Source organism: Phacochoerus africanus, chromosome 8 (genome assembly GCF_016906955.1).
Source record: "Phacochoerus africanus isolate WHEZ1 chromosome 8, ROS_Pafr_v1, whole genome shotgun sequence".
Lineage (NCBI taxonomy): Eukaryota > Metazoa > Chordata > Mammalia > Artiodactyla > Suidae > Phacochoerus > Phacochoerus africanus.
In genome coordinates this window covers 141568189-141586125 of record NC_062551.1, presented here as the reverse complement: position 1 = coordinate 141586125, position 17937 = coordinate 141568189, and the positions used below count along the sequence as shown (strand labels likewise).

The 17937-nt window shown below is 38.0% G+C and overlaps 1 protein-coding gene across 6 annotated transcripts in view; it reads right to left on the bottom strand.

Annotated features, from left to right (window-relative positions):
- Positions 1 to 17937, bottom strand: part of PTGER3 (prostaglandin E receptor 3) — a 199276-nt gene that overhangs the window by 110389 nt on the left and 70950 nt on the right. For 2 of the 6 annotated variants that reach the window (XM_047788649.1, XM_047788654.1), the window contains one exon: positions 8807 to 8898. The exons of 2 other annotated variants lie outside the window; for them this stretch is intronic. In XM_047788649.1, the coding sequence (XP_047644605.1) occupies positions 8807 to 8898 (92 nt within the window). Of the gene's footprint in view, positions 1 to 5093; positions 6074 to 8800; positions 8899 to 17937 lie in introns of those variants that run through there. 2 more of the 6 variants (XM_047788651.1, XM_047788652.1) reach the window with 2 other exon arrangements.

Here is a 17937-nt window from a genome sequence, read left to right as displayed (position 1 = left end):
AGTAAGTCAGAAAGAGAAACATAAATACCATATGACATCACTTATATCTGAAATTTAATATATGGCACAAATGAACCCTTCCACAGAAAAGGAAATCATGGACTTGGAGAAGAGACTTGTGGTTGCCAAGGGGGAGGGGGAGGGAGTGGGATGGACTGGGAGCTAGGGGTTAATAGATACAAACTGTTGCCTTTGGAATGGATTAGCAATGGGATCCTGCTGTGTAGCACTGGGAATTATGTCTAGTCATTTATGATGGAGCATGATAATGTGAGAATAAATAATGTATACATGTATGTATAACTGGGTCACCATGCTGTACAGTAGAAAAAAAAATAATGTATGGGGGAAATTAAAAAATAAATAAATAAAATTCAAAAAAAAGACTGACGAAAATAGCACAACATCAAAGAAGAGAAGTAAATAAAGAATCAACTGTCAACTAAATTGCACCTCTCTGCATCATGTTCACACCAAGCTGTCTGAGGCATCACTCACGTATACTGCAGTTTGGCCACTTAGACTCGCCATCAAGTCTTTATTGAGCATGTTCTACATGCTTAGCACAATGCTACCCTCTGTAGGTACAAGAAATATATAAAGCACAGGTCCTGCCGACAAGAGGCTTAAAATATGGTTGAGTATTCTTTAAAAAAAAAAATTTAAAAAATGCATATTGTACAAATTATTTTTTGTATAAAAAATCATTTCAGATAATGACAACAAAATGAAGTCTTAGAACATGAATAAAATGGAGAAACACTCTAATCCATGTGCTAGGCCTAGATGTATTTTGAATTAAAATATTCAGTAAAATCCTGGGTTACTGGAAAACATAAGCACCAATATTTTTAAGAGAGCCATTAAACATTTAAATATTCATAGTGATTAATTGAAAGTATATCAAACAAGGCATATTTTATTCATATCCTTAAGGTACCTGAATAATTACAATAGCCTTAACAACAGACTTCTTTTAAATGTCCTTCAAATGACTGAAGATGTTGAAAAATAATTTGCTCTCTTTAGTAGCTTACATTGTTTCCTTATAACCTGAATTTCATTATTTTTTTTAAAGTTGTTCTTGCAGACACTAAAAATGTGGATCAATCAACACTATTTGAATTTTCATATATTTCATGGGTCAAAGTCCACTTATAAGACACATATGTTAGGAGACTGAGCTCCATCAGAAGTCATTAAAAAGTCATTAAAGTCATTAAAAAGAAAATGACTTAATTTTATCCTCCTTCCTTGGAAGAATTTTGATAAATGTTAACTTCTGATGGAGCTCAGTCTCCTAACCCTAGTATTCCCTGCTTCCTTCTCTCTCCTTGCTCTGAGCATGGCTTGGCATGCCTCTTCACATTACCCTGGTCCAGTCACTTTACCAAGCAACACAGCTGGATTTTTTGTTTGCTGTTTTGTTTCTCACTAGGTTTCAGTGGTGCTGAATAAAATCACTTGCTCTGCAAGAGAATGGTCATGGAAGTAGGCAGGAGTTTATTTCTTCTAATCAAAAAGTCATGGGTCTATATATATATAGTCAGGAATCAGGCCTACACGGCCTACTTATAAAACACAGTAACATTATATTTTATATATGTATCCCATAGGGCTCCACAGTGGTTACTATAATGGCAATAAAATCGTAGATCAAACCCTGCTTTCCACATATAGCTTTTTTTGGCAGAGTTCCTAAGAAATTTATTTTGAGATTTCTTTCTTTCTTTCTTTTTATTTTTAGGGCTGCATTGCAGCACATGGAAGTTTCCAGGCTAGGGGTCAAATTGGAGCTGCAGCTGCTGGCCTATGCCACAGCGACAGCAATGCAGGATCCGAGCCATGTCTGCGACCTACCACAGCTCATGGCAATGCCAGATACTCAATCCACTGAGCAAGGCCAGGGATCAAACCTCCATCCTCATATATACTAGTCAGTCGGTACCACGAGTCACAACGGAATGCCCTAGAGGTTTATTTCTATCCTCAATTACATAATTATGAGGACCCTTATTCACTGATAATAAAGAAAATGAAGATGAGGGTACTGGTTAAATATCAGTAAGTGTGTTGCTAAATCATGATCCAGAATATTTGAGAACATACATTACAGAGTTTATTTCAGGTGAATTAGCATGCAATATATACATTTTTATGGGTTAAAAATAGAAGAATTAAAAGTATTTTATACCGACATATATCATTGCTACATCAGATTTCAAACTAATTGGACAAAGATATTCCTAATTGTATGAGAAATGTATTTACCAAATAATCATTTTTCAAATTTTTCCAATTATTACTTTATTATGTTCACATATAGAGCTTTAATAAACATTATCATATTAAACTGCATGTGATTATTCTGCCCCTGGGAGGAACATTTTTAACTCAGGAAAGCTTGACATGAAATTTCCCAAATTAAAAAACAGGATGAAACAAAGAATGTTCTATAATATTCATTGAAATTTTTAACAGCTGATCTGACAATGGACATAAATGCTACTTTTGTTGAGAATTTACCAAATAAGCATTTTTTGTGGTGTCACATACTGCACTAGTGCTATGAGACCTATGAAAAAAATATAAGAAAAATGTCCTGACCACCATGAAATAGAATTTTATCAAGGACATGCATAATGAAAATATTTAAGGGATAATACAATAATCATCAAAAATGAGCACTATATAACTTCAGAGTTGGGGAGAGATGAAGGAAGAGAACAAAGACACAGTAGTCCCCCCTTAGCCTTGGGGAATAATTTTCAAGACCCTAGTGATGCCTGAAACCACAGATAGTACCAAACCCTATAAGTTATTTTTTTTTTCCTGTACATACGTGCTTATTTCAAAGTTTAATTTATAAATTAAGTGCAGTAAGAGATTAGCAACAATAGCCAATAATAAAATACAACAATTATAACAACATACTGTAATACAAGTCATTTAAATATGATTGTTCTTGCACTCTCGCTCTCTAAATATCTACAAAGTTAATGCCTTTTCCACCTTAACTAAGTATTATCACATACCATGGCTGTAACTTTTTCGGTGTGAGATACGACAGCAAAACTAGCACAGATTTCTTTTTCCTTCTTCACAACTTTAAGGATAGAAGATATCTTCTTACGCAGATTTTAACAACCTTAGCACTTGACTTTTTTCCTTTCCTTGGTAAGTTGAGAACTTGCACCTTTTCACTTAAAGGAAGCACTTTACAGCTTCTCTTTGGTGTATCCGAATGGCCAGCATCACTACTCTTGGGTTTTGGGGCCATGATTACATAAAAAGCATATCAAGTGCTTGAACACAAGCACTGTGATACCTCAGTATTCAAGCTGATAACTCAGTTGGCTGCCAAGTAACTAATTAATGAGCGGGATATGCTGGATCAAGGGTTGATTTATGTCCCAGGTGGGACAGGTTGAGACTCAAGGAGAGTTCATCACGCTATTTAGGGTGGCATAGAATTTAATGCTTGTGAATTGTTAACTTCTGGAATTTTCTTTAAAAAATGTTATTAAGGTGTAGCTGATTTACAATGTTGTGCTAATTTTCCATTTAATATTTTCAGGCTGTGATTGGCCACTAGCAACTGAGACCACGGATAAGGAGGGACTTCTATACTTAAATTGTCCAAAGCCTAAGGACAAGGTGAGATTTGAACATGTGGGAGATGAGTTTTGTGTGGGCAAAAAATAACCATGAGGTATCAGAATCAAGAAGAATGGCATGCAGGGAATTGAAGATGATTCTGTCCATGACATTTCAACCCACACAGTCAGGAAGCCAGTTTAAAGTTGAGATTGAGAATTTGTGTTATATAGTTGGAGGTAAGTCTGGTAAAGAGTTGATCACAGTTAATACTTATTGAGTATGTTGATCACAGTTAATACTTAATGAGTATCTCCTGTGTAACATTCAATTTACACAGATTATCACAATAACAACACAGGTAATTATTATTATATTTAGTTTACAGATTAACTCTTTGAGAGTCAATGAAATCAATTAACTTTCTCAAGCCACCAGAGCTAGTGAGTGGCACAGCCAGATTTAAATCCAAGTTTGATTCCAAAACCCATGCTTTTATTACTAGGTCATATTGTCTTTCAAATGCAATGTCATTGTAGCAAATCTCACATCCCACTGTGCTGTAGGGAGAATAGTAAACCTAAAATCAAAAAACAAACTGGGTCTGACTTCTTACTTATATTAACTTTGTGACATTGGGCAAGCCCTCTGTAAAACTATCCCTCTTTTGTAAAAAATAAAAAAAAAATAGTAAATAGATAATACCTAGACAACTACACAGGTGAATGATGGACAGGTAGAGGTAATAGGAGCATGGCCATTCCTATGTCTGCAAGCCCTCCTTGCTCCATAAAATTTGCTAAATTTAAACCTGAATAAAGGGATTGTGTATAGCATCAGTTTTCTGCTAGTTACATAAAGCCATTTCAACACACCTTTGAATGAAAATAATTTTAGTTCACAACTAATTCACAACTGGTTCAACTATCCAAAAGGAATGAGTCAACTATTTTGATTCTATTTCATTGACAGAATTGACAATGGTGTGACAATATAGGCTCATATTATAAAACTGCTGATACCATATTATCTATTCCCCAGTTGTCTTTATAGATGACAGCATTACCCTTAGTGCCTAAAGAAGGGACACTCCAAAATTATATGTCGAATTAAGTAAATAGGGAGAGGAAAAACAAGGAGGAAGAGAGAAGGAAAGAAAGACAAGAGAAAGAAATGGTTGAATTTAAAAGCAGCCTAAGGCACATTAGCTGAGAGATATTAAATGATTCAGTATTTTTTTATTTTTTTTAATTTTTATTTATTTATTTATTTTTGTCTTTTTGCCATTTCTTGGGCCACTCCCACGGCATATGGAGGTTCCCAGGCTAGGGGTTGAATCGGAGCTGTAGCCACCGGCCTATGCCAGAGCCACAGCAACTCGGGATCCGAGCCACGTCTGCAACCTACACCACAGCTCACGGCAATGCCGGATCATTAACCTACTGAGCAAGGGCAGGGATCGAACCCGCAACCTCATGGTTCCTAGTTGGATTCGTTAACCACTGCGCCACAACGGGAACTCCCTCAGTATTTTTTTAATACACAGATTTCTTATTTCAATTCAGACAAACTAGATCCTTTTATTTAAAAAAAACAAAATTTGATAGTTAATAACTATGTCACTTATTAATTTTGCCCTCTGTTTGTCACCCAAGAAGAAATTATAAGAAATCCCGAATTGACAGTGGTGAATCAGAAGCTGTGCCTGGATTTTTTATTTCTCTAGCTCAACAATTAATCATCTAACCTCATTATTGTTTTCTATGACACTTCAGCCCTTAGCTGCATCATCAAAGACAGAGAAATAACAATTAAATTGATTCCTGAGTTACTAAATGACACATAGCTAGAATGCAGACTTAAGGACTTTTAGCTCCCAGCTTAGCCCAAAAGAACACAGTATCTCCAAAACATTAATAACACGTTTTGCATAAATAACTTTGGTCATGGGACTCTCCTTCCTTCATCTGGCATTCTTTTCTGTCTCATTAAGTTTATGTCCTATTAATTGAATTCTAGCTCTCAATAGGTAGGCTTTTTGCTGACAAAAATTTGTTCTGATTTTTCAAACTCCTATTGTAAAATCACAACAACCATAACATGTTAAGATGTCCCTATCAGTTGAGATTCACGTAAAGGTCTGAAGTTGAGGGAAAACTCTGGGAAGATGGGATTTTCTTTTTTGCATTTTTTTCTCGAGTCATGTCTATGCGATCCTGCTCAAATTCTTAAAATGTATACTCAAAATCCAGTCCAAGAAGTTGGTTTAACACTCAAAGATACAGATTATAACAATAAACTTGGTCTCAGTGGGTATTACTGACAAGAAAAAAAAACATTAAAAATTTTTAAAAAGATGAAAAAGAAGAAACAACCCAAATCAAAATATACAATTCTCCTTCTCAGGTGGGGAGAAATACATAAACTCAAGAAAGCAGGAACTGCAAAAAAAAGTCCAACTCCATTCTTTCATTATCTGTTAGAATAGAGAGAGAAAGATAAAGTAAGCATGGATAGGGATAATTATTGTATATGTTGTGAGAACTAAGATGTAAGTAAGAAAAATGTCAGACCACAAAATGTTCTTCTTCTTTTTTTTTTTTTTTTTTAACTTTTAGGGCCACACTTTTGGCCTATTGAAGCTAGAGGTCAGATCAGAGCTGCAGCTACCAGCCTACGCCACAGCCACAGCAATGACAGATCTGAGCCATGTCTGAGACATACACCACAGCTCACGGTGATGCCAGACACTTAACCCACTTCATCATCATGGATACCAGTAGGGTTCATAACCTGCTGAGCCACAATAGGAACTCCAGACATCAAAACATTCTTGTTTGAAGTAATTACATCTGTATTTTGTAAATAAAAGCAATTTAAATACTTCTGGATTTTGGATAATTTAAGCTTTCTGGATCATCTAATTATGCTAAGTGTATGCCTATCTTCTGAGTAATTTTTCTGGTTTCCAAGATTGTATTGCAGAAGCATAATCAAATTATAAAACTACATCACTTGTACACCATCAAATTGTCAAATAATCTTGCCACAAAAACAAGCTCTAATCAGTACATAGCTATACCCTAAAAGGAAGAGTTCAAATTAAAATAGCCATGAAACATAATTTTCTCCTCTCAAATCAACAAAGTAGTGTGTGAGTATTTGTGTGTGTGTAGTTTGTTTGTTTGTTTTTTCTTTCTATAGCCACATCTGCTGCATATGGAAGTTCCTAGGCTAGCTGTTGAATCGGAGCTGCATCTGTCTGCCTACACAATAGCCACAGCAATGCCAAATCCAAGCTGCATCTGTGACCTATGCCACAGCTCACGGCAGTGCCAGATCCTAAACCCACTGAGCAAGGCCAGTGATTGAACCCATATCCTCACAGACATTATGTCCAGTTCTTAACCTGCTGAGTCACAACAGGAACTCCATGTGTGTGTTCTAAGATAACCTACAGTGCTGGTTGGAGTAAAGCAAAGTAGAAACTCTCTCATATTGCTAATGAAATATTAAATCTAGAATAATTCTTTTGGAAAGTAGTCATACTACAGGGAACTTTAAAAAATATTAAAAATTTACATATTATTTATTCCTTAAAGTATACTTTTGGTAAAAAAAATCACAAATATTAAAAAAACTCTGCATTTCAGACTAGGTAATGATATAGTTCTATTCATCGATGGTGCTTTGCTTTCCAATTTTCTATTTTCCAAAATTTCTATAGAGAGTCTGGCTTACTCATATGATGAGGGAAAGAACGATAAGATTTACTTTAAATATTTTTTAATGGAGTGGGATGGACTGGGAAATCTGGGGTTAATAGGTGCAAACTATTGTCTTTGGAATGGATAAGCAATGAGATCCTGCTGTATGGCCCTGGAAATTACATCTAGTGATGGAGCATGGTGGAGGATAATGTGAGGGGAAAAAATGTGTGTGTGTGTGTGTGTGTGTGTGAGAGAGAGAGAGAGAGAGAGAGAGACTGGGTCACTTTGCTGTACAATAGAAAGTTGACAGAGCACTATAAACCAACTATAATGGAAAAAACAAAAATTGTTAAAGAAATAAATAAAAATTTTTAAATGGGATTAGTGTGAATTTAACAATAATGAGATGGGAACTGGGTATCTCCCTTCTTTTACTTCCTTTCGTTTTCCAAGGGATCTGTGTTTATAGCAAAGCAAGGCCCAGAATACATGTGTTACATGCAGCTTTCTAGGGGAAGGATGTAGGACCCTAAAGGTGAGTTGAGTAAAAACTTCATCGGCCTCGTGATTTTTCAGGTATGTTCCAGAAGCAACCAGCTTATTCTTATCACTGGGGCATTGTCACACAGTATTTATTGGAAAACACATTTAGATCTTTCCCTGAAGCACAGAAGTGATTATCTTTCAGTTATCTCACCCATGGGAGAACAAATAGCCAAAGAAATTGAGCTGCTTGAATGTCCACATCTGTTGTAACAACTTATACTGAGCAGAGGAACTATTGTACTCAGCCTCATCCAGGGAATGAAATAAGAAGAACATGCTGACTCTCCAGTAAAAATGAAGAGTTCAACTTATTCGAAAAGTCAAATGAGCTATCTTTGAAAAAAAGTTTAAACTTTTTACATGCTCTCATTAAAACAAAAAAGATCACACAATGCAATAATACACAAAAGATCATTCATTCAACTAATCCTATAGTCAAAAACAGAAACATTGAAAGAAGGCGTTTGAGGGAGGAAAATAATGCTCGAAATTTAATTTGGTGTAACAGGCACTGTATTTGGCATTGTCTTCAGCTTTCTATGATGTTCATTCATTGAAATACCTGTTTTATACCAAATAGATCTAATCAAAAAGGCAAGTAAGAATGTGCTAATCATATGGTGAATATACTGGATTCAGCTGTCTAATTAAAACTGGGGTCACTTAGCCTCAAAATACTAAGTGACGTGCAGGCTCTTTCACTACCTGAGAGTTGGTCATTTGCAAGATTAGCCTGGAGTCAGTCTCAAAAACCTCTTAGATGAAGGAAATGTAAATGAAATTGTAACAACAACAACAGCTCCTTTGGGGAATCTAGCCCTCCTTAATCGGATGTGTGTGCCTAGTTTGCATGTTAATTCTTAGAGATATTCTGCCTTAGAAACATGAACTCAGGTCAGAACAGAAAGATGGGGGAGGGCTACGCTGTCAGTCCAGACAGCTCTGCATCTCACCTTTCCAAATGGTAACTCCACATCAAGGTTGAGGAGCACTGGTGGGGTAATGAGGTGGTGCTGGAGGCATGGTTGTTTGTGTGGTGCCTGATCTGTAAACAGACAGAGGGTTTCAGTGGACAGAATTATTGATTATGATTCCTTTTGTCAGAAGACACTTCCCTTAACATTTTAAAGGAAAAGCAAAACCAAAATCTGTATATCACCTCACATTGGCTATGCCCAAGCAAATAAAGTTATTTTAGATATGATCTTCCCAAGACCACCTCATTCCTGCCTCCATGCTTTGACCATACTCTGTTTCCTCTCACATTTCCAAACCAGATATTACTTGAAAGCAGAAAGCCTGTCTAATATGACTTCAGAAGCCCTAGAGCAGTTACCACAGCATTTGTTAAATGCTGACTAAAAGCTCATTGACTTCGAATGACCTTGTAGTTAAATTTAATTCTGCCACTCTCCCACTTTCAGTGACTTCCTGTTGCTCTGAGGATAAAGACAAGAATTCTTAACATGATCTTAAAGGTCCCATTTGATCTAGCCTCTGTGTGCAATTCCAGCTTTGTTTTGAACCTTTTGCTCTTCTTCTTTCATATGCTCAGACCACACTAGTCATCTATGAATATCACGAAGAGGGTTACCCCCTCCTTCCTACCACAGGACCTTTGCATGTGAAGTTTCCTCTGCCAGGAGTGCTCTTTTCATTCTCTCGCTTGGGTGACTACTATTATCTCTCAGGTTTTCACTTGGAAAATCACTTCCTCAGAGACTATCCTATTGACTAGGACTGGCCCCCCACGTATGATATCTACTGTTTTCTTTTTAAGAATTCATCATAGTTTGTAGTGAATAGTTATTTCTGTGATTATTTGCTCAATATTTATTTTTATGTCCAGGCTACAAGCTTCATGAGAAGAGGAACCATGCTTGGTTTTGTTTATCACTTTGTCTGCAGCAGCTACTATTGTGCTTGGCACATAGTGATGGTCAATAATTATCTGTGACCTGAATGAACAACTCCGTATAACTGTCTCTGAGGCCCATCCCTCAACAGCATTCTCCAAATAATAGCTTAAATTTATTCAATACAATAAAATTTTTTATGGAGTTCCCATTGTGGTTCAGCAAGTTAAGGACCAAGCATAGTCTCTGTGAGGATGCAGGTTTGATCCCAGGCCTGGCTCAGGGGGTTAAGGATACAGCATTGCTGCAAGCTGTGGTGTATGTCACAGATGTGGCTCAGATCTGGCGTTGCTGTGGCTGTGGCTGTGGCATAGCCCAGCAGCTATAGCTCTAATTCAACCCCTAGCCTGGGATCGTCCATATGCCACAGATGCAGCTGTGAAAAGAAAAATAAAATAATAAAATAAAATAAAATATTTGTATATATTTATTTAAATGTATAAAAACAAATAACTTGAAAAATATTTCCTTTTTATACATTTCTTAGTAATTTTCCTAGGAGAAGTAGCGGAAAGAAATAAAATTCTTAGAAGAAATTGTTACAAGAAAGAATAAAAAGCAGTTAAATTTAACAGTTTTTTGTCTTTTTATTGGATTCCTAGAGTCCTTTTTTTTTCTTTTTTCCAAAAGTGTAGTTAATTTAAGGTCACCTTAAACAGCATGCCCATCCCAAGTGGCAAAGCATACATAAGATGTCCAGACAGATGTGTAGTTCTCCTATTCTTGACTGTGTTAAGCAAATAGATAATTTCTATCTTAGGAAGGCAGTGCTGCTGGAAGGACAGACAATAAAATGATATGTCTTCTTTGCAACAAAAATTGTAGTCTGGCCAGTTTCTATTTCAGAGCAAACAGAAAAAAGCTTAGTGGCACTTTTTATATAGAAATATTGTGGCTCTGGAAGAGTGGTCAGAGTCAAGGTCAGAGAAAAACAAAGCAGTTTTCCTGTTCATTCTCTGCGATGTTCAGAAGCCCGTGTGACCCTGTATGAGAAGTCCCTTCCTAAATTAAAGAACAGTCTGCTTAGATTGGGTCCCTTCACTAGAGACCACTAGGTTTCTCTTCCTGCTATCATCCTGCTTAGGTTCTTGTTTAGAGGTCAGCTCTGACTAAGTAAATACTCTTGGGGCTGCATTGTTCATTTGCTCAACTTTAGGAGCAAGTACAACAGGGTAATTTGGATATCATATGCCTGTCTAATATCAAGTACCAGGAAAAGAAGGAACTAAAGAAATGAAGCTCTGTAAGGTAAAATGTGAAGAGCCAGGAGTTCTGGAGCATGATACAGTTCCCTGTCCCACTCTCTAAACTATTCCTCTGGTGACCCCATCCCCCTTATGGATACTTTCCACGATTCCTGCCACCATTCTCATTAGGAAACTCTGCTTCACTGACACACCTAATCGTAAAATTTACTCTGCCCCTGAAGAGGTGGTTCACTCGTTTCATGCCAATTTTCTTGCCCTTTCTCTCCAGTCTTTGTGTCATTGTTCAGATTCTCATTTTCATTTTTTGGGGCCAGCACATCAGTTTGAACACATGAAATTGATATTTTTGTTAGATTAAAAATTATTGGATATTGGGAATTACATATTATTTAACCTAATAAGAGCCTTCTAACCAATATTTCTGACTGGAGTCTTTCTTTTCTCGAATACATCCTTCATATCATTTCTGAAGCAATTCTTGGCAAATCCTGCATATCTTTGAAGGCTCCCCTTTGCTGCAAGTTAAACTTCTGAAATACATAAGGCTGAGTGGTACTAACATACGCCTCCAGGTTTATCTCCTGCCTCTCCTCCTCAAAGGACCCTTGATTTAATCCTATAATCTCTTACCTGCCAGGGATCTTTCACACCTAATTACTACGGAGTTGGCTATTCCTTTTCTAAAATACCCCACTCCACTTCTGTTCAGAATCAGCTCTACTTATCCTCTAAGACTCAGTCTTTCATCTTCTTGGAAAAGTATCATTTCTTCTTTCATATTTCCATAACATTGCATACAGTATTCAAAATGTAATTATCTCATCACATTGTATATATGAGTCTGTCAGTTTCTCACTCTCTGATTCATAGTAGGACCCCAATAAATGTTTGTGAATAAAACAGAATTCTAAGCAAATCACTGGCTCTTTTCAGTGGTCAATATTATGAGGCTAAAGACTGATCAAATCTTTTACCACAAAGAAGGACCTACTAGATAGATATCGCTTTATCAGGTATGATGACATGTTCATATATATATATTTTTTTTCTTTGTCTTTTTGCTATTTCTTGGGCTGCTCCCGTGGCATATGGAGGTTCCCAGGCTAGGGGTCCAATCGGAGCTGTGGCCACCGGCCTACGCCAGAGCCACAGCAACACGGGAACCGAGCCACGTCTGCAACCTACACCGCATGCAACTCACGTCAACGCCAGATCGTTAACCCACTGAGCAAGGGCAGGGACCGAACCCACAACCTCACGGTTTCTAGTCGGATTCGTTAACAACTGCGCCACGCCAGGAACTCCACATGTTCATATTTTAAGTTTCCTTTGGATCTAGAAATGTATAATCTCTGTATGTCCCTTATAATAAGTATCCATGGTTACATTTCACCTAACCAAATATCACTCTAACTCGTTGGACTGGGATGAAAGCCCTTAAGCACTTGGTACACTTTTTCGAATGAATAAATTAATGAATAACTAATAACCAAGTTATTAGCTATTCATTAACAAATAATAACTCAGTCTTGAGCTGAGTACTCCCAGAAGCAGAGCCTGAACTAAAGACTGTATGTAAATGACTTATTAAGGATAAGCTCCCAGGAGAAACAATAAGGGAATGAGATTTTAAGTCCTTCCAGTCTCAGTCTGAACTTTGGGAAACTCTGATATATGAATTATACATCCAAGTTTGTCCGATATCTAGACAAGGATCTGGGCTTTTCTCCTCCCATATCCCTAAGTTATCACTGCTTTGGGGAAAAATAAAACTCTTAGGCCATTCTGGCTCTGCCTATGGGTAAGCTTATGAAGATAATCATGGGAGCAGCTGCCAGGGAAACAAGCAGAAGCTGGCATATGGGGTCTGCTAGGTTCTGGGTAGGACTTCAGTCATATGGCATACACTACCAAGCAAATATCTGCCAAGTTGTATTTAGATGTGAGTGGAGGTGGCTGCCCATGTGCTTAGATTGGGGAACTCTGTTCAACACAGTGTCCTGTTGAAAATGATCTTCTGCCCTCCCACTATTGATGTCTGGAATCCCTTTAGCTAGGGTTAAAACTTCTTGATCTATATTGAGATTATAACTGCCTTAAAAGAAAATTACTTTGGGTGGAAGGGAGAAAAGGTAGAAATACTTATGTCAGGCAATGATAAACTCTTTTACATTTAATTCCATCTAATGTTTTACCCCTTTAACCCTATGACTTTCATCCACGTCAAAGGATGTGTCTTTCCTGATAATTTAGAGTACAGAAGCACTAGTGGGCCTCTCTTAGACTTCTGAGATCTTACCACCATGAAGACGATGTCCTTTATGCTACCCAAGATCTTCCTGCTCAAAATAGATCCTCTTTATCTTGTTTTAGCCAAGCTTATAGCTCTGTGTGTTCCTCCCAAATTGTCAAACATATATAGTACCCACACTGGTAGCAAAGCTAGTCCTCGCTCTAGATATGAGAGCCCAAAGATTTCAGTGAAAACGTCTTTTTTACTAAACGTCTTTATTATGGGATATTTTTTAAGATTCCAGTTAAGATGGAAAAGATTGTGCGTTTGAGCTCTACTTTGAATTTGACTCTTGGACTGAATTATTTTCCTGTGGCAAGTGCAGTAGAAAGATGGACGTATGAGTGGTCACTCCAGACACCTGAACAGAGCTCAGTTAATGGTCTGCTGCTGTGGCTCGTTGGTGGCCCTTGGCTATTTGTAGTTTGGCTGAGGAGGCCTGACGCCTGTGTTTCTGGAGCCCCCCTGCCTCTGTTTGATGAACACTGTGTTAGACTGTGAGTTTCCTCCCAGAATGAGCCAGCTGTTCTACAGGGCCATACTACTCTTCTGCATGGCACTAGAGTTCCCTCTGCCCACCCCATACCAGCTCATTAATTCCTCCCCATCCACTGCTTGCTCCTGAAAAGCTGAGGCGTATGGCAGTCTGCTCCATTGTCTTCAGAATTTCAGTGGCAGATGTGTAGCATATTATAAAGGCTAGAAGAATTCCCAAGGTGCACAGAGAAGACTATTTGATGATTCCTTACCTCCCCTTGCTGCTAATTACCCGTGTCCTTGTTACAGATCACTCTGTCCCTCTCTTCTGTCTTTCTGTTTATTGGCTCTATTCCACTGCCTTCAAATATTCATGGGCTTCCCTTATCTTGGGAAATAAAATACACACAAACACCTGTTCTTGACTGCTTGCCCCTTCCTCTTTCTGTAACTGTAGTCCAATTTCTCATCTTTTATTACTAGCTTCTCTGTGTGATATATCCGCTACTCTTATTTTCCGTCCTTTTAACTCTCCTTCCTAAATGGCAGCCCCCAATTATCAAGTTTTTTTTCCCATTGTCGGGAACTGTTCTAAACATTTGACAAATGTTAATTCATTTTATCCTTTGAAGTTGGCATTATTATTTATCATCTCCACTTGACAGATGTTTCCATTGTATAGACACTAAAAAAAAAAAAAAAAAAAAAGGAAAGCTCAATAAAGTAACTTGCTCAAGTCTAGTCCTAGATCCAGGACTAGAAAGTAAGCCTTTCGCTCCTAGTTCATTACCCAATGGTAAACATATTGTTTTCTGATTTAAAAAAATCAGTTAAAGGATCCGGCATTGCCGTGAGCTGTGGTGTAGGTCGCAGACGCAGCTTGGATCCCGCGTTGCTGTGGCTCTGGTGTAGGCCGGTGGCTATAGCTCCGATTGGACCCCTAGCCTGGGAACCTCCATATGCCGCGGGAGTGGCCCAAGAAATGGCAAAAAGACAAAAAAAAATCAGTTATTTACACTGTACATGGGATAAAGATAGGTATGTAACCTTCAGCAACATTCTCCGGAAATGCATTGTGTACCACTGGTGCCTTATCTTGCATACTTGCTGGTCTTGAGTGAGGCACCATCTCTACTCTGATCCTGCTCTTCCACACTTTTGAGAAGAAGAAACACTTGGAGATCCTCATACTGAGTGAAGTCAGTCAGAAGAAGAAAGACAAATACCATATGATATCACTTATATGTGGAATCTAAAATATGTCACAAATGAACTTATCTATGAAACAGAAACAGACTCAGACACAGAAAACAGACTTGTGGTTGCCAAGGAGGAAGGGGAGGAAATGGGATGGACTGGAAGTATGGGGTTAGTCAATGCAAATGATTACAATGAGAATGGATAAGCAATGAGGTCCTACTACACAGTGCAGGGAACTATATCCAATCTCCTGGGACAGACCATGATGGAAAATAATATTTTAAAAATGTATATATATGTATCATGGAATCACTTTGCTGGATAACAGAAAGTAACATAACATTGCAAATCAACCACACTTCAATTTAAATTTTTTTTAATTTAAAAATTTTAAAAACTTCACAGCAACTCGGATCCAGTTGTGCCTTCTTACTCTTCAAAGATTTCCTTGCCTTCACTGCTCTCTTCCCAGGGAAATGAAAGAGGCAGGCCCAGCTCCTCTCCTAATGCTGGTCTTCACAGCTCTCCACCAGACTATGAACAGCAGGGACTACATCAGGGGTTTAATATCTGACAATCTACTCCTCAGGAGAACTTCATCTTTGGGGTTTTTACAGCCTGACAGTCCAAAAATATTACAGTGAAGCTCAGTTATGTGACCTCCAATACTTCTGTTTTAACCTAGTCTTTTTTTTTTTTTTTCTTTTTTTAGACCTGTAGCATGTGGGCATTCCCAGGCTGGGGGTCAAATCAGAGCTGCAGCTGCCAGCCTATGCCATAGCCACAGCAACTCAGATCCAAGCTGCATCTGCGAACTACATACTGCAGCTCACGGCAACCCTGGATCCTTAACACACGGAGCGAGGCCAGGGATCAAATTCACATCTTCATGGTTACTAGTCCGGTTCATAACCCACTGAGCCACAGAGGGAACTCCCTAACCTAGTCTTTTAAAGGAGTTCTGCCTTTTTCTCCTAAAACTTTAGAATGTATTCTAAAGAGAATAAATCTTAAATACAGTTCACACTGGTGTTCTCATGATAATATAAATTGTAGAAGCCTTAAGGATTCAGAGTAAGGGAAAATAAAAGTGATTTTTTTTTTTTGTGGGGGAGGATGACGTTTTTTCAAGAGGTATAGGATGTGAAAAGGAAAACTGGTAGGGAGGAGGGGAAGAGTTTGAACAAAGACAGAGGCCTGAAGATACAAGAGTCAGAAAGCACAAGTGCAGCTGGCAGTCGTGGGCACTTCACTTGGGGACTAAGACTAGGCAGAGTTGGGCAACAGTTGCTTAAAGAAGTCTGAGACTTTGATGCAATTTGGGAGATTACACACTGATAATTGCTAGCTAAACCATGATGCAGGAAGGAAGGTTAAATATTAAAAATCCCCTTCTGGGAGGAACATTCTAGACTACAGCTAGCAATAGTGGCTCCAGCCCCCGACTTCCAGGAAATATCATCCATCCCTCTGCCTATTAGCGTGTCTAGCACACCTGATTTCACATCTGGCTCCTCAGGACACTCGGGAATATCAATTGAAGTTGTACCTCATCCCAGAAATGTTCTTGATTTCATGCTACAAAGTAAGCGGGGGGAGGTTTTCCATTCAAAAATCTGACTTGCTTGCATTATATAAACGAAATAAAGAGTTTCTTAATACCCTAAAAGTCTAACTAGCTTCTTGTAGGGAATATCCAGAGGCAGAAAAATTTTGACTGCGTAATTCTTCTCTGTAAGAAGAGTGTAAGGGTTTCTTCCACAGCATGTGTGACAAAATCTTTGGATACTCTACTTCCAAATAGCCACTTAGTCCTTTCCCTACTGTTATGAAATGTTAAATTTCTCCTCCAACTGCTTGTTTTTCATCAGGAGGGCACATATAATGCATTTCCCTTGAATATTTATTTCAAAATTCTGATTCCACCTTATCACCAAGTCTAAGTGACTCTTGTTTGGGTGGTTTTTGTTTGTTTGTTTGTTTTTAATATGTCTGGGTAATCCTTTCTTCCCTAACCACAGTGCATCTTTCTTAATTTCTTGTTTTACCATGGTAACCTTCTTTAGTCCCCAGAGTGATTTCTCTACCTCTAATCTCAGCTATAATCCAGCCCTCGTAAACGCCCACATTCAGCTATATGGCATAGGAAAAAAATAAAATAAAAAATAAAAAATCCACAAAAACTGGATTCTAATCATACCTGGCTAGAATCCTGGTTTCACTAGTTATTAGTTGTGTGACCTTGAGCATGTTACTTGAACTTGCAGGGCATCGGTTTCCTCCTCAGTTAGATGGGAACAGTGGTAATTCTACCCCAAATTGGTATTATTGGTAGGTATTGATTATTGGTATTATTCTATTGGTAGGATTAAAAGGGAGAATATATAAGAAGTGCTTAGACCAGAACTTGACACAGTGACACAGAATAGGCTCTCAGGAGGTATTGACTATTACTATTACAGCTACATTGGACATGTCAGTCATTATAGCAGCCATGCCTAGAGACTCTTGTAAGGGAAAATTTGCTGCATACAACTCCGCTAAAGGGGCATCCACAGGCCACCATAATTGGTATAAGGATTCTGTACATCCCAGGCATATTCAGTTGTACAAAGTATGCAAACCTAAGCCATAGCCTTGCCAATCAAGGAACAATAAGCTAGCAGAGATTTCCTTTCTTGAGAATCTGATTTTGCCAATGTTGAGAAAATGAGGACTTTAGCAGCAGAACCAGAGCCAAGAGGAAGCAGATATTGTAAGCAAGTAAAAATTACAAAGTTAATAAATTATATTGACAGTAGAGAGAAAGATTTGTTAATTGGCAATGGAACACAATCCAATAGGTAGAAAATATCTAGATTCAGTGGCGGAGAAAGACTAGCAAGGAATTCATTTATTCCAATGGTTGATTTTCTGGATCCTCATCTACCCTCTAACTCCAGCCTGCATACTCAAAGATATTCCATTACAATAAACCTCCCCTTGCCTGA